Consider the following 21,442-nt stretch of genomic DNA (forward strand, 5'->3'; position numbering starts at 1 on the left):
ATACTTTTTGAAAAAATTTAAATTTGTATTTTAAGTTATTTTAAATAAAAAATGTTATTCCTTTGCATATTTATTGTAAGATTAAATAATTATTAAGTAATAATTATTATTCAAAACTTATTAGTTTTCTTTTTGTCATTACTTTTTCAATTCACAATTTCATTTACATATTAATTCATTTATATATTTTTTAATAATTACAGTAAACTATTTCCTAAAATATAATTTTTATTTTTTATGATCAACATATTAGCATTTATAACAAAATTTATATATTTTCGTTATTGTTAAAATTTGTTAAAATTTTTATTCAATTCAATATTGTGCATTTAAAATTAAATTTTATCTATTTAAAACAATATGATATATAAAAAAAGTCATTGATCTTAAATTATATAAACATAAATATGACTGTAAATAAAAATGATAATATTAAATATATTAATATAAAATAAAATATGAAATTATAAACAAAAAGAATTTTTGTAGAATTCCTAACATTGAAAGAAATACATTAGTAATTTAGGAAATGATTTTAATAAATTATAATCTAGCAATAATAATTTTAGAAATATTTTTGGTGAAAAATAAAGGCTGACATAATTATAATTAAAACTGAAATTTATAACATCATTATTGTTATTACATTATACTATTAATATATTTGTAATAACTCTTTAATATAATTCTATATAATAATTCTTTAATGATTTCATATTTTTCAGCTATATAGAAACTTAAGAGATCAATTAAAAAGAATTGAACTGCAATGTAAATATCTAGAGTAATACCATATTACTATAATTTATAGTAACTTTTGTATGCACACAGTAAGTGAAAGTTGCGAAAATTAAAAATTTTTAACTTCTGTAAAAGAATAACACATTGATATTTGATAATATATGCAACTTTCATTTATTTATTACTAACTATACATCCTCAATTTTATCTCAAACATATTGCTACTAATTTGTAAGATGCGTGTAAAATGTTTTTGAACTATTAATCCACTGTGCTATGATGTTAGGAGGAGAGCCAAGTTTCCACATATTAATAATCGAACCACATTTCGTAATGTTACTTCCATGTCGCTAAGTATTTTGCAGGTGCAGTGCAGCATCAGCATCAATTGAGTGATAATCATACAAATTTCATGAACAATTTTTACGTTCCATTAAAAAAAAAGAAAGAAAGAAAGAAAAAAAGAAAAAATAATTATATAAGTGTAATATATAAATGTAACATGATTGAGTGGTCAATAAAGATTTTCTTGGCTTAAAAATCATATATCGAAAATTTAATTTATTTATTAAATATAATAATATATACATATATGTATATATGTATGTGTATATATATATATATATATATATATATATATATATATAAAATATAATTTATGTATTAATCATAATAACATTAATAATATTAAACATAAATATACATATTTATGTGTAATATCATTTTATAAAGAATAGGTTAAATAAAAAATTAACTTCAAAAAATTAGCGATTTGCATTTATTAACATTCAGTATCATTTAGATCGATATTTTTATATTTCAATTAATATTATCAGATGAATAAATTTTGTTCATACAAATTAATATTTTAATAACAGATATAACCAGAATATTATTATATATGTTTTATTAGAAATTTATATTTCTTTATATCTCTGAAGGCATATAAATGCATGATTAATCTCTAAAGAGTTTTCAATTAATAGAAAGATTGTGAATAAAATGTAACAGAAAACATTGAAGACCTGAATTTAAGATGCTAAAAATACAGCATAACAAAATAACAAAATATTTGCTATTGTATTTTTTAATAACTACATAACAATGTAAACAAATTATATTTTTAAAGCATATTATATTTTAAAATTCTAATCTAATTGCCGTTTTCTTTTCGTTACTTTTAATGTATTAATATTTTTAACGGCCACAAGAAATACTTACTTATATTAATATTTAAAAAGAAATATATATAATAAAAATCAAAATAAATTTTAAATATTTAAATTTATCAATTATATCAATTTTGCAACAATCTTTTAGTCAATTTATTAGATTGAAATTTTTAATATTAATTATATCTTTATTTATACAATTTATAACAGATAAGTAAATTAGTTAATTTTTTTTTAAATTAATTATTTTTTATGGATATAATAATTTAATCAATATAATTTAAAAACATTATGATATTAAAATATCAAAAATTTATTTTTTTTATTTCTTTTCAGTTCAATGCAATTTTTAAATATTGATTTTTTTTATTATAATTTAAATTTATAATCATTAAGAGTCTATTTTTTTCAAATTTCAAATATGTATGCATGTGTATTATTTTACTGCTATTTTTTTACTTTATCAAAATAACTAAAAAAAAGATATTAAGTAACAAAGATTCACTATATAAATATAAATAATTTCAAATCTTCAAAATTATAGATTTTTTTGTTTAAATAACTTAAGTTGTTTTGGTTTTTAGATATAGAATAAGTTATATTTTTATTATATTCAGCATATTTTTGAAATCTATATTTTATAATGCATAGCTATTCTTTATAATTCAGGTCTTCAATTTAAATCTACAGAATTTAATAGCAATATTTTGGACTTTATTCATTTCAGTCCTTTTTCGATAAATATCCATGTTCATATAATAGTTTTAATTATTTGGTCTAAAGAACAGGATATAAGATTGCATTGAGATAAACATTGACTAGTATACCAACTTCATAGAGTGTAAATTTTGTTTTGGAAGGCAATAGTAATCATTAAGAATGTAATTCAAGTGTTTCCAAAATCGATCGACATAAACTTTGTAACTTTGGTCTTGTTGTATGTTCTGTATGCATATTTTCTAAATATTTTAATATTTCTACTCCACCTTCTCTGATTAGCATACTGCAATAACGTTTTGCTACAAAATTTTAATGATATAAATATAATATAACATAATATGAATATAATTAAATATACATACTTTATATTAAATTATTTAATATATTTATTTAAAAAATTTCATATATGAAATATTTTATTTTATATTATTACTTACGATTTTTTGTGCATACATGATGTATTGCCCAAACTGCCCAAAGTTGAACAGGATAAGCATTTCGACAAAGCAAAAGTGAAAAAAATGGATGAAAACTTCTATATGCAACCATTTCTCCTTGAGGAGTTTGCCAATGTGTTATAGTATGAGCTAATTGTTCTAATAATTCTTCTCTACTTGGTAATGAAGATATTGCAGCCCATGCACGTGGACCATCACTAAGCAAATGTGCAGCAATACCTGCTGCGAAATAAGATACATCAATATGTACAGATGTCAGCAATGTAGAAAGCATAGAGATGAATCTAGGCTGCATAAGTCTTGGTCTTAAATGAACTACCTATAAGACATTACAAAATATAATTATATTAATCTATATTTTTTATGATTAAATTACATTTAAATAATTATTATTTATATAATAATTTAAAATAAATTAATTATTACAAACCTCTGCTATATTATTTAATGAGCCAAGTACTTTAGTTTCAACACTAAATTGTCCTTGAAAACTTTCTAATACTTCAAGAAATAATTCCATTCCACCTTCATCTAAAAAGACTTCACACGTAGTAGCACTTTCATCGGTTAAATTCCATAGAGCACTTAATGTAAATTTCATTGTTATGTCGACTGATTTTGATTCAACTTTAGTTCTAACCATTGCTAATAATTTAGACATATACTGAGGTTGAGCACCAAGCATTGATGTTTCTACTGTTGATATTTTTGCTGCTAATATAGAGCAAATAGCAACAGACATACGATTCATTGATGGTTCATTAAATGTTAACAAAGAATTTAATACTAATCTTGCACATCTACAAATAGAAAATAATTAAACTATTATAAATTTAATTGATATTTTTTAAATTTATATATGATAAATAAATAAATTTAAACAAATTATAATAAAAAATAAAAATATTTACTATATTTACATTATATTTATAAAATAAAACATATAATTTTATAAAGTTCAATTACCTATATTTATCAAAAGTTATTTCCTGTAGTATTCTATCACTACATAAAATTAATAATGTATTCATCTGAAGTCGATAGTTGGTTGGATAAGATTCCATTGCTATCATTGTTAATTCAACAACTTGTTTAAGAATTGATGGGTGAATCATGATGGAAAATTCACCTTTAGTGAGATTATAAAGACATGCAGTACATGGCACTTGTATACGTACTTCTTGTGGATGTTCTTTCATTGCAGGTAATACTAACTTTATAACATCAATCCGAGATTCAAGAAAATTATGTGTCAAGCGAAATAAATTAAATAAACATTTTTCAAGATAAAGTGGTCTACATGTATATCTTTTGAGACCTTCTAAAATTTGAGATTCTGTTGCTGTACCAGTAACCTAAAATAAATATTTGATATTAGATATAAAAATATAGAAATATTAGATATAAAATATTTGAATATTTTTTTTATTATATAATTATAATTTGATAAAATATAAATAGAAATATTTAAATAAAATTTTTTTAAATAGTTTATTACTGCTATAAATATATTCACATAATTATTTTTTCTTCTATTTATTATATTATTTATCTTATTCTATTCTTATTCTATTCTTACAAGTAAGTATTATTTTTTAATACTTACAACAAGTCCAGGCCTATAGTATTCATCTGTTGGATTTGTTAAACTGTCATCGTAACAAGCATCTGTACTTACAAGTCCCAAAAACCTTAAATGTGTGTGAGCTTTTATAAATTCTTTTAAATCTTTTGGATCTATATCACCCTTACCTATGTTGATTGATAAAATAGAAAATATTAAATCATTTTATATATTACAAAAATAAAAACAATATGTATTATATCATTATATAGTTACCAGATAAATCTAAACTAGTTAGATATGGCATACAATGTACAGCTTTTAAAAAATCTGTTATTTTTGGCTTTTCAGGCCCCAACACACAATTAAGAGCATGCATATCTTTTTCATCTGAAATATCTAAATTTCTTAATTCATTTAACTCCAATAATACTGAGATTAAATCTGCACTTTCATTTATCTTTAAATTATACATATTAAGTGTTTTTAAACGACTTTTACACTTTTTTAATGGTGTTATATCATCAACTTTTGTACATGAAATATCTAAGCTTTCTAAAAGAGGAAGGTCCTCAACTACTATTTCCAATCCATGTTTATTAAATTCTGTACCTGATACATTTAATGTATGTAATGACCTCAATTTACTTAATGTTACTACCACACAATACCTATTATAAAATATACATATAATTTAAATATTATACATAGATAGAATATTTTTAATTATATTTAATTATTTTTAAAAATAATTATATTGAATACCGTGAACAATCTATAAAACTTCCTTTTGCTACACTCAATGATCTAAGATTTTGTACACTCCAATCACCTAAACAACTTATCAGATCATTAACAGTTATTTTTAAACCATTTACCATTAAATCTACCACTTTATGTTGTTTTAAAACTTTTAAACCTTTTGTTGATAATGCAGATGCATCTTTTAATCGTACATGCCTATAAATGACAATAAGAAATTAATATTTTCTATATATAAATTTGCATATTTAAAAAATGAAATATAAATACCTTAACCTGGTAGATTTTGAATTAAAAAGTGTAATTGTCAAATCAGATAATGTTTTTTTCTCACAAAGATTAGCCAATAATTGTTCTGATACTTCAGCTGGTAAAAAAGCATCTGGATGTCTAAAACTAAGTCTTGTTGCTGAACTCGATGATCCATCATTAGATGCTTTACCTATTATTGCATCCAAAAATATATTTATATTATTATTATTCAATAAAAAAAAATTGATTTCAGACTTCATAAAAAATTATACTAAAAAATGAGTTCTATTAATTTTTATAAAATTTCTTTAATAATAATATAAAACATAAATAAGATACATAATTATAAAATATAAATAGATTTAATTAAAAAAATTCTTTTGATTTTTAAAACTTACTGCAAGTAGTTGTATCCAATGAATTAGGGGAATGTTCTTCTGTATCACCAAGATGTACATCACATAAATCCAAAACATTATTACAAATAAAATCAATGCAAACCTCAAGGAGACTTTTCGGAGACTCAAACATTTTATATTCTTATTTACACACAAATATTCTTTCTTTATTTTCTCTGTAGCTTCTTAAAGAACTGATTACTTCAAATGGTCTAACATTTCATTCTTTCATATTTATTTCAAAAAATCTGTTATAACACATATACACATTCATGTATACATATATACACATATATGTATATATACACACACATATATATATATATATATGCATGGTATGTGTTATGTATGTTCGTGCGCGCGCGCGCGTGTGTGTATGTGTGTACATATGTATGCGCGCACGGGTGTGTATGTATTTGATATACTATTTTCAGAATTTAAAATTTTTAATATTAAACATATATTATATAAAATACACCAATTTGTATGAAAATTAATACATATATCATCCGCGAAAAAATTAAATTGCATGCACAATTTTTAATTTTTTTATAATGATAAATTTTTTTAAAATATTAAAAATATGCTACATCTATCTTACTTAAAAAATAATATAATTATATATGCGTCAATATATAAAGGAAATGTCAGAAAAAAATTTATAAATAATTTTATTTCCAACATATAGATGACAGAATTTTAAATAATGATTACGTAATGATAAGTTCACATTGAATGAAATAAATATTTGTGTCACTATGCATTTAAGCACATTATAACACGTATTAAAAGAAATTCATGAAATTGGAAAGTTATTTATTAAATATACTAAACTTTATTATGTGAGTGTAATATTTTTAAAAAATCATTAAATTATTATATAAATTTTTTTATAAATAACACTGAAACACAATTGTGAAAACAATTGCAGAAAATTGTCTCTCACCTGTGGAGAGAACGCCATATTGACTTGCTAAATGTCAAAACAGATTAAAAAATACAATATAGATGTATACATATTATTAAATATATGAACATAATTATCAACTTCAATGATAGAATCAAAGATGAATATCAATTATAATTTTTCTATTCAAATTAATTTTAAAATTTATTTTATGTGATTTATAATGATTTTGAATATACATACCTTAATATTGCGAAAATCTGACATTTTTATTGTTTTTAATGAAAAAATTTATTTCATGAAGAATATTTATAGATAAAACTTAAAACATTTCTTAATATAAAAATCTTGTTATTCTTGTAAACATAATGAAGTAAAAACTTTATTCATAAAGGAATTCGGTTATTGACACACTATCAATATGGCGGTAAAGTGGAAAACGATGTGCTTTTCAGTATGTATTACAATTTTAATTCTCAGTAATCAGAATTTTTTTCTAAATATAATTATAATGTTTATATAAAGATTGTTTCAAAGTGTTTATTTCTAGTAAATCTAATATATATTTTAATATATAAAATAATAATAATATTCGATTTCAAAATTTAAAGAATAAAGAAATTATCAAAATATAGATTTTTAATTTTAAAAATTATACTATATTTAATCATTATATATTTAATCATTATATTTAATCATTTAATTACTTATATATTATATTAAATCTTTTGATTATAATTATAAATATAAATATAAATAAAAATTTTTTAATTTCTTAAAAATGATAAAATTTATAATTAAAATGAAATTTTTTCATTATCATAATTAATTATAATTAATATTAATTAATTTATTCATTATTTTTAAGGTTTAAACAAGGATGTGCTTTTAAAAATAAAATCATGATTTAAATATACTGATATATCAGCTGTCTTATAAGTCATGTTAAATGATATTTGGTATTAATTATTTCACTTACATTTAAATTTAATTTTTAATTAAAAGAATGCCAAGTTTGAGAAAAAAAGTTGCTGGTTTTATGCGACAATTATCTATTAGCAACTTGGCAGGAGCTGTAGAAAATATAAGTCAAGGAGAACAAACTTTGCGTAGTCCAAGATCATTAACACAAGATTTTACAAGCGGTTGTTTTATTACACGATATCTTGATGGGTAATAATTTTTTTAATATATTTTTATTTATGAATATTTTTATAACGTAGTTATAAATATTTATAATATTTTCAGTTTGGAAACTAAGCAAGAAGGACCAGCAATTTTGCATGGTAGAAATCCAGAAGAACTACCAATTAGACAACTTGGAAATTTTCAGGAAGATAAAGATATAGTTGCTGCTCATACTGGCCCAGATAATGGACTTACAACTGTTAATATACAACAAAGACATTTAAGTATTAATGATATTGATATAGATTACATTGATATGTTAGATCAAGGAGAACAATATAGAAATAGTATGTATTTCATATATGAAATTATGGAATAATAAAAAGTATATTTAAAAAAATTATTTTTTTTTAGCATCAACAACAACGACTCCTGCAATTGCTGGTGTTGTTGATTGGTTTAACCCTCATGAAATGGTTTATGGAATTGCTACTACATTATATGAGAAAAATCCTACAAATAATATAAATAATGGAGAACCAATAGCAGATTGTTTTGGTATTGTAGCGCGATCAAATTCAGCTATTTTGGCACTTGCTGATGGTGTTAATTGGGGTATGGTTATAGAAAATAGTTATCTATTTTAAATAATATTAAATAAAAATATAGGAATATATGTATTTTTTAATAGAATAAAATTATATTAGGTACCAAAGCAAGTATTGCAGCTAGATCTGCAATACATGGAAGTATGGAATATTTAAATAAGGCTCTTTTTTGTCCTTCAATTAATGGAAAAATGAATACAACGAAAGATGTTTTTATAGCATTACTTCGTTCATTCCATGCTGCACATTCATTAATTTTGCAAGAACAAGGAATGCTTACAACATTAACTGTATGTGCAGTTCTTCCACTGCCAAATTCTGATTCTAATACAGAACAAATTAAATATATGGCATGTACCTGTAATGTTGGTGACAGTTTAGCTTATGTATATTCAAGGTAATATAAATAAAAATTAAAAATTTTATAAAAATATTAATTAAGTTATTATTTGAGATAAAAACAATATTTGGCATTGATAGGAAAACTGGAGTAAGAGAAATAACAAGAGGATCTCATGATATTCATTGTATGCGTGATATGCGTGATGCTCTTGGAGCATTAGGGCCTGTGGATGGTTCTAATCCTGAATTGAATAATTTAACTCTTGCTATGACAGAAGTTGAAAAAGGAGATATTGTATTTTTAACTAGTGACGGAATTTCAGATAATTTTGATCCTGTTGTTGGAAAATTTGCTATCTTACCTTGTCACAATTCTGTACCTGATTCAAATGTAAAAAATCATACCGAAGGAAGATCAAAAACGCGTCGAAAATCTGCAGAAAACTTGAGACATACAGAATCTGGCAATAGTAATAAAAATAAATCTAATTTGCCTGTAGTTGAAGCATATCAAAGACATGAGCTCACATTGCTTAGAATGGAAGATTTATTAAGAAGGGGTGTATCTGGAGAAGGTCCACCATGTAATAGTGCCAAACATCTTTGTGAACTTCTCTTGGATTTTGCTGTAAGTTATCTAATATTAAAATTGAAATTTAATAATAAAATATGCAAAATATGCATGAATTGCATGATTTCATTAATTTTTTAATAAGCAAAAAATAAAAGTGAAATATTAATAATTTATATAAATATATCATATAATAAAATAAAATGCTAATTTTAAATACTAATATAAATTTAATTTTTGCATATAATAAGGTACGCATAACTGCCGCTAAAAGACGAATATTGGAAGATACAGATTTATATTATGCACAAAATAAAGATGGCCAATTAATTCAACTTTCTAAACAAGAACAGAGAACTCGACGAATAAAAACTTTGGACAAGGTTTCTATGATTCCTGGAAAATTAGATCATGCAACAGTCGTAGCATATGTAGTTGGATCTATTAATTCGGAATATGGTTTATAATTAATTAATAAATTATAATTTTAATTTGTAAGGAAATTAATAAATTAGAATTTTTTCAATAGTGACATTTTCTTAAGTAAATTAAATTAAAATTACTATTTTGTTATGAGTTGTTTATATAATTTTTTTATTATTTAAAATACAAAATATAAAATACAAAATACAAAATATGATAATATTTATTTTATTATAAATTCAATTCATAGATTCTTAACAAATAAAATGTATATGTGAATATATATTATATATATATTCATATATACATTTATATATATATAATTAGTAAAAATATTGATAAATAATTTTAAAAATTATTTATAAATAAAAAATTTACAATTTTATTTTAAAATATATTTATTATTAAATACATTACATATTAGAAACATTAAAGTAAAAATATTTACCAATCTATGTTATTTTAAAATTTTCAAAAAGCTATCATATTAAAATCACTAATATTTTCTATTTACTGATTGGTTATAAATAAAATATTAACCAATCAAAATAAAGATTTTGTTAAATGGATGCTGCAAAAAGTTACAATATTATAACCAAGGTGTCGCCAAAGCTTTGGGATTTTATAGACTTGTACTAATGGCAGCCTTGACAAATACATGATGGCCGTTGCCACCGAATAGTGTAACGCGTACATGGAACTGTCGTGTGCCAGAAAAGTTTATTATTTTAAGAAGAATTTTTCTTTTTACATACTTCATGTATGTTGTTTCTGTTTGTAAAGGAATAAAATATTGTGCTCAGAACTAAAATCATGTCAAAAAAAGTGTGAAAAAACGAAAAATTGCGAGAAGAAAACACGGGTGGCAAAACCGCGTTCGCGGAGGTAATATTGACAATTTTTCATCATGACGCTATTCGCATTTTTCTGCGTCAATATGAAATACTCGTATCTAGGATACCTTCTTTGGGTTTCTTAGCTATTTGAACCGGAAAATTTTTCACAGATGGTTGCTTTTTCTTTTGTTTACGCCTTGTCAGTTGGGCTTTTGTTGTGTGCATCCGCGCGCCGCTGGTACCTATAAGTGAGAGTGAGATGTATGCGATTCTTGTATGCGTGTAAGTGGCTTGTGTGGCACGTATGCTTGCACACAGGCGCGTAAGTTATAACCTCAAAATATGCTTCCAGCTGTCGAATTTTTGTACCAAACTTTTTTTCACTTTAAAATAATTATTTATATTTATAAGTGTAATTTTATCATAAGAATGTGATAGTTAATTCATGTAGTGTATATGATATTGTTTTATAATAGTATTATATATTTTGATTTATAAAACAAATTCTAACAAGTTTAAATATTAATAGTTTCATATAAATTCAAAAAGAAATAATACTATTTGAATGAAATTATAAAATGTTATTTTATTTATGATAACTAATTGAATATTATTTACATGTTACAGGGTACAAATTAAATATAAGATTTGTGAAGCCATAAGTGTTAGTGTATGTGATATTGGTAAACAATTTGAAACAATCTTGAACTATATTTATAGTTCAAATATAAAATGTCTTGATATTAATGCTTTAAATATTTAAAAATTACTAAAAAATATATGTCAAATGTTATATTGAGATAATACAAAATATACCACATATATAAAGTGACAAAATTGTTTTATATATTCAATTTTTAATGTTATGTCATGGAAAAATGTAGTTCAATTGTATTTATACATGGATGTAATTTTGCAACAGATGTACTTTAAGAATAAGTCAAAATATTTTCAAAATGCAATTGTTCAATTATTCTTTAATGGATAATGTAGTTCGAAAAAGAACTACCTATTATATACAAGAAATTAATATTCAAATATGGTTAATATCAGAGTATGATATTGAATATAAACATCAACATCCCAAATAGATTTATTTTGAAAAGATAAAAGGGTACCTAAATAACAGATGAAATAAGAAGTTACATGCATGACAGGAATAGGAGACGTAGGTCGCAGACGCGTTGAATGGCGCCGTAGCGCAAATACAATCTCCTATTGTCATTAAGTTATAATTCATGAGTGGTAAGTTGTAAAGTTATTTTATATATAAATAATAAAATTAAAATATAAAATTAATAATTTAGAAAAAGATTTTTATTTTTATAATTTATTATTATAAATATAGGAGCATATAGAAGCAAATATAGATAAACTGAAAAGGTGGCTAGACGCTGCCCAGAGTAAAGAGGGGCTGCGTGGGCATGCAGCAGCCTCAGTCACGCCCTCTTCTCGGGGACTCAGTATCCTCTACAACTTCCCCGACTGCTCGGCGTAATAATCCTGTTGCTGTTTTGACACATCAACAAGTATGAATTTTTTAACTAAAAATCTAATATCTAAAAATTATAGTGGTCAATATCGTATTTTTACTGTAACTTATTTTAGTTACAACAGTTACAACAACTGCAGGCTCAAAATTCGAGTGGTCAATCATTAACATTTGCTTTACAACAAACATCAAATAATGTAAGTAAATATATATTTCAAACATTATTTATTAAAGTAAATTAATATTTGTTTACATTAATTTTTATATTAAATTTATTAAATTTGTTATTAAAAACTTACAGCCACAAGACCAAGGAAATGGGTCAACGACTGGAAATCACATAGTATATGTAAATCAATTAAACCATTTAAATCAGGGTACCATAAATCCCTCTGGGACTGGTATGGGCCTACCCCCGGCCACCCCCACTTTCGGGGTGGGCCTTAATATGGGATTGCCACTATCACTTTTAAATACCAGCCTTACATCCCTTACATCTAATGTTATCACTACATCAAATCCTCTGCTCAATTTGGGCCTGCCAAATATAAATACAGGACTAACTACAATAAATCCTAGCCTTAATCACTTGAATACCATAAATTCAAATTTAACTTCAAATATTGGTTCAAACAGTATTAATAATGGTTTATCTGGTTTGGGACAGGATATAAATAATATAAATACTGGAATTAATAGACTCAATACATTAAATTCAACAAATATAAATTCTGGATTACCCAGTGTAAATACTGGAATTACCAATGTAAATCAGAATTTGACAAGTTTAAATTCAAACATAAACCAGAATGTTACTAGTTTAAGCACAAACTTTACATCTCCAGGCTCTGGAGTATCTGGTTTAACTACTATTAATCCAAATATAAATACAAATCTAACAACTACCAGTATAAATCAAGGTCTTAATCGATCTATTAATGCTTTAACAACTGGGTTAAATCAAACTAGTCTAAATTCCAGTAGTACACAATTTCCATTCCAAACCATACAAAGTATACAAAGCATTGCACCACATATTGTTGGGTCAAATATTGCACATGTACCAAGTTCTGCAATATCGCAACATCCAAATTCAAACGTTTCTACCATTTCACAAATATCAAATACTGGTACTTTGACAAGTTCCAGTATATTTACAAGTACTTCTAGTGAACCAATTCATTCAACTACAACAAATGTGAATCACACTTCAAACGTGAATCTTACTACAAATATTTCACATCTTGGTACCATGCACTCAAATTTATCTAATGTATCAACATCTGTGCAGCATATATCTGCATCAAATGAACCGAATATGTCACTGAGTCATACTTCTTCTCTAAGTTCTTCTCAATCAACTGGATTCCAACCTCAGCGACAGTATTCACAGGGAATTAACCCTGGTTTAAGTTCATCAGTAACATTAACGGGCTCGTCTCAGCCATCAAATGTGGTCAGTACAATAAATACTGTAAAATCTATGCAAAATATTCAAAGTCAAAATATTAGTTCTCCAAGCAGTCCATTTTCAATACCATTAAAAAGTCCAGCATCTAATATTGCACCACCTACACCAAGTCCTAGTCCTAACAGACTATTACTTAGAAGTCCAGCATCAAATTCAATACAATCTAGAAATAGTCCAAGTCCTGTTGGAACATCAACATCAAACAATAATTTTAATATACAAATGCAAAGTCCAATGCAGAGTCCAATGAGTGTTAGTCAAATACAGAGTCCTGTACTTAGTCCATATCCTCCTGCAAAAAGCCCTCATCTGTTAAGTGGAAATAACTCTCTGAACAATAGAAGTCCAGCACCTGGTGGGAGTCCTGGTCCACCTGTGGTAAGAAAGATTTATATTTAAAAAAAAATAATAATTTGATATAAAATAATTATATTTTAATATTTATTTTCAGGTTAGACCTAATACACCAATACTTCAACAAGGTATGCAAGTATTGCAAATAATTCATGGTACACCACAAGGTTATCAATCAACGCCAACACAATTGGTAACTAGAACGCATTTAATTGGAAATCAACAAATTCAAATAGCTGCAACTAAACCTGCAAAACAACCACCACAAATTTTACCAAAACCTCCAAATCAACAAGCTGCTGGATCACAACAAAAACAGCAACGTGTTACTACTACAATTACAAATCAAGTAATATATTTTGTTGAAATATATTAATATTTTAGAATAATAATTTTATTTTTTTCTTATTAAAACATAAATTATTAAATTATTTTAAGGTAACACAACAAACTCAACCACAATTAGTTCTTGCTGGACCACAACCAAATCCTACTACAGCTACAATGATACCAACAGCACAAGGTTTATTATTAAATCAGGTAATAACATACTTAATATCATGTGCATGTCTGTTTAGTATGTGATCATTTAAAATTACACATTGTGCCTGTTCTAGCTATTATCAATATTGTACAAACTATTTTCAAAATGCTTGATATATTTATTATAACAGCTTATATGCATTTTAGTATCACAAATATCTGCTTTATGCTTCATATGTTTATCACATTTCATACATAGGTTTTGCCGTCAACTGGACCCGTTATTGTACAGCAACAACCAGGTGGTGTTCAACTCATACTAAGAACGCCAGCCAGTGCCCAACAACAAACACATACTGCACAGGTGATGGTTTCATCCATTCAATCATTCAACTTCATCATGTTCATAATCATTGCTTATTTAATACTTTAAAACTTTTTTATGTATTTTTATGTATTATTTTTAATATTATTCAAATTCATCAACATTTTTATATGCTATATCATCAATTGGATTTTATATGCATTTTATGTTTTATTTTTATCTATATTATTAGTATCTAATATTATAGATAAGTTTATATAAGTCTAATTATAGATAAGTTTTTTTTAATATAAAAATAGAATAATGTTGAAAAATACATAGAAATAATAATATAAATAATAATAAAATAATAATAAAATAATAATAATAGAAATAGAAATAATAATATAAGACAATATTTAAATTAAGTAACAATTTTTTTCAATTAAATAACAAATGAAATATATTTATTTCATATACAAAATCTATTTTCTTTTTATAGTTACAACAGCAGTTAGTAAGAGTTGTCACAGCACAAGGTATGCAATTACAAGGCATTACACCTACATTTTTCGCTGTACCTAATGGTTTTCCTCCAGCTGCATCTCCAGTAATTAGACATACTCCTTCTAGTCCTGCACCTTGTAAGTTTTTATAATTATATTTTATATATTTTTAATTAGTTTGAATTAATTTTTCTAAAATTTTTGAAAATAATAAAATTTAAAAATTTTTATTTTTTATTAAAAATTATTTATTTTTTAATATAGCTGCTAATTCAGGGACAGGTAATTCTATAGTGATTCAAAATGCAATGGTACAAAGTCCACAACCACAAATTTCACAAGTAGGTTCGAATACCAATACTGGTAACACATCATGTTCACAAACTGTTGAACAAACTTTGTTACCACCTCCTAAGAAAAAAGCAAAAAAGAAAAAGAAAACAAAACGGAAAGATGATGAACCACCAAAATTAGATCTTGCTAGTATAATGAAAATATCTGGAATTGGTGATGATGACGATATTTTTGATACTGATCTTACAACTGAATCAGATGTTTCTTGTCAAGTTCAAGTTGAATCAAATACAGGACAAAATTTGGGACAACTTTCATCTCAAGTAACAATACCTACTAGTTCTGCTCAGAATCTGATACAAGTACCTGCACCAAATACAACGAATACACAAACTTCTGCATCTCAAACATTTAATAGCCAACTTGTTGCCCAACTTCAGATGCCTGTGCAGAATACAATACAAGGACAATTACGATTTGCTCTTGGAGAGGATGGAAGAGTTGTTTTACATCGTACTCCAGAATTAAATCAACCTGAAATGGATCAAGCAACTGCTCAAGCCTTGATACGATCATTAACACAAAGTGGTGGACAAAATTCACCAATTATTTCTCATCTTCTTGGACAAGCACAAACGACAACACAATCTACACAGAATACTATATTACAAAGACAAAAATTTGTTAAATCACCTTTACCATCCAATGTTTCAACAGTTACTACTACTATAAGTTCTGCAGCTCCACAAAGTATTACTTGTGCTACTAGTCCACAGCATGTACAAGTATGCTCAAAATCAAATAATCAGCAAAAAAGTCTAAATGTTCCTCAAGAATCCAGTCCTGTGTTAAATGTTTGTGTTCAAAACAATCTTGTATCTTTACAAACATTGGATATGCAAGCATCAAAAAATATTAATGTACAAAATCTCACACAAACTACAAAATCTAATCAATCATCTAATTCTAGCCTTCCCCAACCAAACAGTAATGTTCTCGCTTCTGATGTTTTAGCAACAAAACCTTCATGTACTACATTTAATGTACAAAATTCTCGATTGATTAATACAAATCAAGCATCTAATAATCAACAAAATTCTCATGTTTCTACACAAAAATCTAGTCAAGTGCGACTTACAAATGCTTGTGTTACTACGAATGTGCGACAAAATTTAAATAAAATATCTCAGAATGCTCATGTTCAAAAATCTTTATCAAACAATTTAACTATACAAAATGAACATAACATGACAAAAAATAATCAACAAGGAAATCAACAAGAGTCAATAACATTGCAACAAGAAACTCCAATATATCAACATAATCAACATCAACAAATAACAGCACAAACTGTGCAAACTCAGAATGTCCAACAGGTTTTTGAACAAAATCTTCAAACTTCTGGATCAAATGTTCAGCATAACTCTTTAAATATGTTACAACAACAAAGTTCTTGCAATACTATGCAACATGATGCTATGAATGTTTTACAACAACATTCTAGTATTCAACAAAATACAATTAATGTTTTACAGCAAAATGCAGCTAGTAATGTACAAAATATTGAACAAAATTTGCAGACTGGCATTGGTGATTTAACTCATACACAACAAAATGTTATTACAAGTATGCAACAGCAAAATACATCTGCTATTTTACATAATACAAGTGTACAACAAAATGTAAATGTACAACAACAAAAAGTTGTTGCAGCAAACACGTTTTCTTCTGTAAATACACATCATTTTGAATCCCAGAATACAGTTAATGCTATACAACCAGGATTAAATACACAAAATAATCAACATCAAAATATTGTTATCACAAATGCTTCTCCTGCAAATACTATGCAACAAAATGAATCTCAAAAAATAGAAACTCAAACTACAACAATGCTTAATTCAGCAGCAAATAATATATTGAATAATGCTCCAAAAATTACTCCTGAAATTTTAAATGCATTGAGTAATTTGAATCCTAATGATCAATTATTAATTGCAAATGCAAATGGGCAAATGCAAGTAATTAGTCAACAGCTATTGCAACAACTTTTAGCAGGACAATTAAATACAAATAATCAGGTACAAAATCAAAACCAAACTCAAAAAATAGTGATTGGTGAACCAGATGCAAATAATCAGAATTTACAAGGAGTGCAAATTAATACGCCAACAAGTCAAATAATTGTAAATAGTTCTGGTGGAGCTCCTACAATTCAAAATAATATACAGAATATTGTAGTACAAGCTGCACCTTCTCAAATGCCACAGCATATACAAATTCAAAATTCTAATTTTCCTAGTCAATTTATTGATAATCTAAATCAACAACAGATCAGAAATTTAGGTAATCAACCAAAGAAGGCAAAAATTATTAAAAGAACAAAAACTGCAGTTACTACTCAAAATACTGGAAATACACAGGTACGTGTAGATTCCTTTTTGTTTTTTTATTTACTGTTTCTTTTATTGTTAATTTACTGTAATAACAGGTAACAAAAACAATTACGGTTTCTCGTCCAACAATGATATCAACGAATCCAACTAATCTTCAAAAAATTGACAATTCTAATAAATTAAACACTATAGTATCTCAAAGTACAAATCCAATTAAAAGTGAATCTTCTCAAATTGTTACAAATGGTCCTATGCTTCCATCATCTCTTGGAAATCATTTATCAATTCCTTCAAATGGTCAAATGGTTCAAAGAGTACAGACGATTCAACTTCCTGCTCAAAAACAGCAATTATTAAAGAATATACAATCTCAAATACAAGCTATATTAACTCGTAAATCAGGTACACAACCAGATCAAACTATTTTAACAAAGTTATATCAAGAACAAGCAAAAATTTTAGCAAGTGGAAAAGTTGTCAGTACTACAACACATTCTGTTAGTAGTGTAAGTTTTATTATAATACTTTTTTTATTAAGATAAAAGTTTTAATTAATTTATGATATAAGATAGCATTAAAAATTATTCAATGCTATATAACTTTTATATAGGCTACAGAAACAAGTTTTAGTGTGAATGCAGTTTCAACAATAGCTTCAAATTTAATATCTCAGAATTCTTATAAGAATCAAACATCAGCTGTGCAAACTCAAACACAAACATCTACTACTGTAGTAACTTCACAAAACTTAAATCCAAGTACATCATCAACGATACAAAACAATTCATCTAATAACTATATGAACAATCTTTCGGTATACATATAATTTTTTATATTATAATTATAATTATATTAATTTTTATATTATATTCATTTATATTTCCATTTATTTAATTATTTAATAAAATTTTTAGATATCACAAAATGTGCAAGGACAACAATGTGTACAAAATAATCAAAATGTACATCAAACGCACACAAAACAGCACAAGATTTATCAGAATCATGGAACTCAGATATTAAGTCCGTCCTCTGCCAATATGCAAATTTTTTCACCATCAATCACTTCTGTAGCTACTGTGCAGAGTAACGCACAACAATTAACTTCAATCCAAACTCAGCAAACAGGAATGCAACAATCAACTCAATGTCAAACAGATCCATTAGATATAAAACCAAATATACAAATATCAAGTCCTGTTAAACAAGAACTTTCTTCGCCTATTCAAATACAAGTTCAAAGTGGCTCTCCTGCAGGACAGGTAGCCTCACCTAGAATGATTGGCAAAGGATCACAAAGAATTCAAAGTCCTGTAAATAACAGTGGTAATTCTAATAAGCAAACTGTTAGTCCCACTAATAATTCAAGTCCTTTAGTAAGTCCGAGACAAGGTGTGAAAAGACCTGCTTCTAGCCCAATTTGCAGACAAATTAACCGTAGTGACTTGTGAGTATAAATCTTTATCAATAATGTAATTTTTATATTAAAATTTTTAATTTTATATTTTTTATTATATTTTTACTTTTTATATTTACAGATTAGAGCAACAATTGAAAATTGATCAAAACGGTGCGATAAATCCAGATGTAAACACGCCATTTTTAAGCAAGCGTGATGCTTGTAAACGACTTGTACGATATCATTGTTTAAATGAACAAGTACTTAGTTCTAAAGATTTAGCAAAAGCTGATGAAATGTTTGAAGAAACAGCAAAACATCTATTATCAAAATTCAATTCTATGATGAATAAATATACGTATCTTCTTTTAATGGAAAGCATGGTATATTAAAATATTCTTTCAATTTTTTACCTTTTTATTTAATTATAATTATTATTTAATATAATAATATATTATATATATTATGTAATATATTAGTATATTATATTGAAATATAATATAATTGTATATATGAATCAATTAATTTAAATTTACAGAGAGAAGTTAGAACGTCAGAATTGATGATGATTGATAGAACTTTTGTTGCCGAAGAGCAAAGTATATTAAATAGGTTACGAGAACAAGAGGCTAAAGTTAATGGTAAAATTGATATATCAATAAATAAATTCTTCTATATTATTTACTTATCATAATAATCTTTTTATTAAATTTTTTATTTTGTAGAAGAATTTAAAAAAGAAGAAAAGCCATTGGTGCCAAAGGTTGAACCTGGTCTTACAGAAGAAGATAAATTATCACCATCATTAACTAATGTATCTGTAAAACGTGAATTAGAAGATGACTTTCTAAGTGATGAAATGGAATGTAAACCAGTGATTAAATCAGCAAATTGTACTAGTGGTGATTATGATGAGTGGGTAGAAATACAAAAAGAACTTGGTGTATATCCATCTACCACAGACTCGTTTAAATGTAAAAATATTAATAATAGTGGTAGTAATAGTGCTTGTGCTGTGGCTGTTACAAGATCATCCAAAACTGAAAGAACACGAGCAAATGGTGAATGTCGTATAACGATACCAAGTGCAAGTGTTTCTGGAGTTCAAAATACAGTCATAAAAGACAATTGCGAGCAAGATAATACTCCAGTTTTTGAAAAACGTTGGAGTAGTGCTACTGATCTTGAACGAGATTTGTTAGAAGATACAGACAGCTTAGATGGACTGGCCTTACATTCTCAAACTCAATGTCCAAGCTCTCTTCATGTAACAACTGAGAGTGGAAATGATAATGAACATGATGATATTACCGCACAGGTACAATCTGCCATTGATAGCATTCTTAATCTTAAAAAACGTCCTACAAATACATTACCTGGCAGTAGTGGTAACAGTGCATCACAATCCAGTGAATCAAAAGACACAGTGCTTGATCAAGCAGTCCGCAGCATTTTAGGCTCGTGACCCTCCTTTAATAAAGTATGTTAAACAAGTGAAGTTAATGGTGAACATCATGCTAATTGTTCTTTTAAAAAATTTTAAAGGAATTATACATTTTTTTTTTTTTTTTTTTTTTTTTTGGTGATTTTTTTGTGGTTATGTGAATAATATAAAAACTATGTTTGATATTAAGAATGCAACATTATCTTTGGTAATGCATATTTGAAATCCTGCAAATTGTTGCTAAATTATTTGTACAAATCCTATAATCTTAATTTCATTTATATATAAATTAAAATGACTATCTGGATTATGCAAGTTTATATACTTCTCTACAAAATTTATTGAAAATTTTTTTCTGCAATGGCAATAACTACTCATAATATAACAAGTATACTTTCCAATAGTCTAGTTGTAATA

The 21,442-nt window shown here is 25.7% G+C and overlaps 3 protein-coding genes across 17 annotated transcripts in view; 2 read left to right on the plus strand and 1 right to left on the minus strand.

The window, feature by feature from the left end:
* Nucleotides 1-1,496: 1,496 nt before the first annotated feature.
* Nucleotides 1,497-6,200, minus strand: LOC108003868 (protein zyg-11 homolog B). Of its 2 annotated transcripts, none has more exons than XM_017066412.3 (9): nucleotides 6,068-6,200; nucleotides 5,694-5,859; nucleotides 5,421-5,615; nucleotides 4,932-5,326; nucleotides 4,698-4,843; nucleotides 4,058-4,446; nucleotides 3,522-3,891; nucleotides 3,071-3,410; nucleotides 1,497-2,932 (listed from the first exon to the last, which is right to left on the minus strand). In XM_017066412.3, exons 1-9 carry the CDS (start codon nucleotides 6,198-6,200, stop codon nucleotides 2,787-2,789), a joined length of 2,280 nt encoding a protein of 759 aa, XP_016921901.1. In that variant the 3' UTR covers nucleotides 1,497-2,786. The 2 variants fall into 2 exon arrangements, with proteins under 2 accessions (XP_016921901.1, XP_016921898.1); XM_017066409.3 differs by having other exon boundaries at nucleotides 5,688-5,859.
* A 553-nt stretch (nucleotides 6,201-6,753) lies between these two features.
* On the plus strand, nucleotides 6,754-10,149 carry LOC107999235 (PP2C-like domain-containing protein CG9801). Of its 2 annotated transcripts, none has more exons than XM_062077225.1 (7): nucleotides 6,754-6,909; nucleotides 7,843-8,147; nucleotides 8,223-8,449; nucleotides 8,517-8,717; nucleotides 8,810-9,107; nucleotides 9,191-9,680; nucleotides 9,875-10,149. In XM_062077225.1, the coding sequence occupies exons 2-7, from the start codon at nucleotides 7,981-7,983 to the stop codon at nucleotides 10,088-10,090; spliced, it is 1,599 nt and encodes a 532-aa protein (XP_061933209.1). In that variant the 5' UTR covers nucleotides 6,754-6,909; nucleotides 7,843-7,980; the 3' UTR covers nucleotides 10,091-10,149. The 2 variants fall into 2 exon arrangements, with proteins under 2 accessions (XP_061933209.1, XP_061933208.1); XM_062077224.1 differs by lacking the exon at nucleotides 6,754-6,909 and adding an exon at nucleotides 7,289-7,428.
* A 55-nt stretch (nucleotides 10,150-10,204) lies between these two features.
* Nucleotides 10,205-21,442, plus strand: part of LOC107999388 (protein PF3D7_1417600) — an 11,592-nt gene continuing 354 nt past the window's right edge. The window contains exons 1-17 of one of the 13 annotated variants that reach the window (XM_017059177.3): nucleotides 10,697-10,931; nucleotides 11,053-11,204; nucleotides 11,510-12,127; nucleotides 12,231-12,411; nucleotides 12,491-12,571; nucleotides 12,676-14,223; nucleotides 14,297-14,548; nucleotides 14,638-14,739; nucleotides 14,942-15,046; nucleotides 15,489-15,630; nucleotides 15,757-18,209; nucleotides 18,278-18,688; nucleotides 18,793-18,996; nucleotides 19,097-19,629; nucleotides 19,721-19,964; nucleotides 20,120-20,222; nucleotides 20,307-21,442. The exon at nucleotides 20,307-21,442 is cut by the window's right edge and continues 354 nt beyond it. In XM_017059177.3, coding sequence (XP_016914666.1) covers nucleotides 12,307-12,411; nucleotides 12,491-12,571; nucleotides 12,676-14,223; nucleotides 14,297-14,548; nucleotides 14,638-14,739; nucleotides 14,942-15,046; nucleotides 15,489-15,630; nucleotides 15,757-18,209; nucleotides 18,278-18,688; nucleotides 18,793-18,996; nucleotides 19,097-19,629; nucleotides 19,721-19,964; nucleotides 20,120-20,222; nucleotides 20,307-21,046 — 7,023 coding nt within the window. In that variant the 5' untranslated portion in view covers nucleotides 10,697-10,931; nucleotides 11,053-11,204; nucleotides 11,510-12,127; nucleotides 12,231-12,306 and the 3' untranslated portion in view covers nucleotides 21,047-21,442. The other 12 variants (XM_062077213.1, XM_062077210.1, XM_062077214.1 and 9 more) reach the window with 12 other exon arrangements.

This window comes from Apis cerana, linkage group LG7 (genome assembly GCF_029169275.1).
Source record: "Apis cerana isolate GH-2021 linkage group LG7, AcerK_1.0, whole genome shotgun sequence".
NCBI classification, from domain to species: Eukaryota; Metazoa; Arthropoda; class Insecta; order Hymenoptera; family Apidae; genus Apis; species Apis cerana.

Coding starts and splice junctions, on each gene's coding strand:
- LOC108003868 (XM_017066409.3), bottom strand. CDS start 6,200: ATGTTTGAGTCTCCGAAAAGTCTCCTTGAGGTTTGCATTGATTTTATT. Junction 5,860..6,067: donor ATTGGATACAACTACTTGCA/GTAAGTTTTAAA, acceptor ATGCAATAATAG/GTAAAGCATCTAATGATGGA. Junction 3,411..3,521: donor CATTAAATAATATAGCAGAG/GTTTGTAATAAT, acceptor AATGTCTTATAG/GTAGTTCATTTAAGACCAAG.
- LOC107999235 (XM_062077225.1), top strand. CDS start 7,981: ATGCCAAGTTTGAGAAAAAAAGTTGCTGGTTTTATGCGACAATTATCT. Junction 8,450..8,516: donor AGGAGAACAATATAGAAATA/GTATGTATTTCA, acceptor ATTTTTTTTTAG/CATCAACAACAACGACTCCT. Junction 9,108..9,190: donor TTAGCTTATGTATATTCAAG/GTAATATAAATA, acceptor TGGCATTGATAG/GAAAACTGGAGTAAGAGAAA.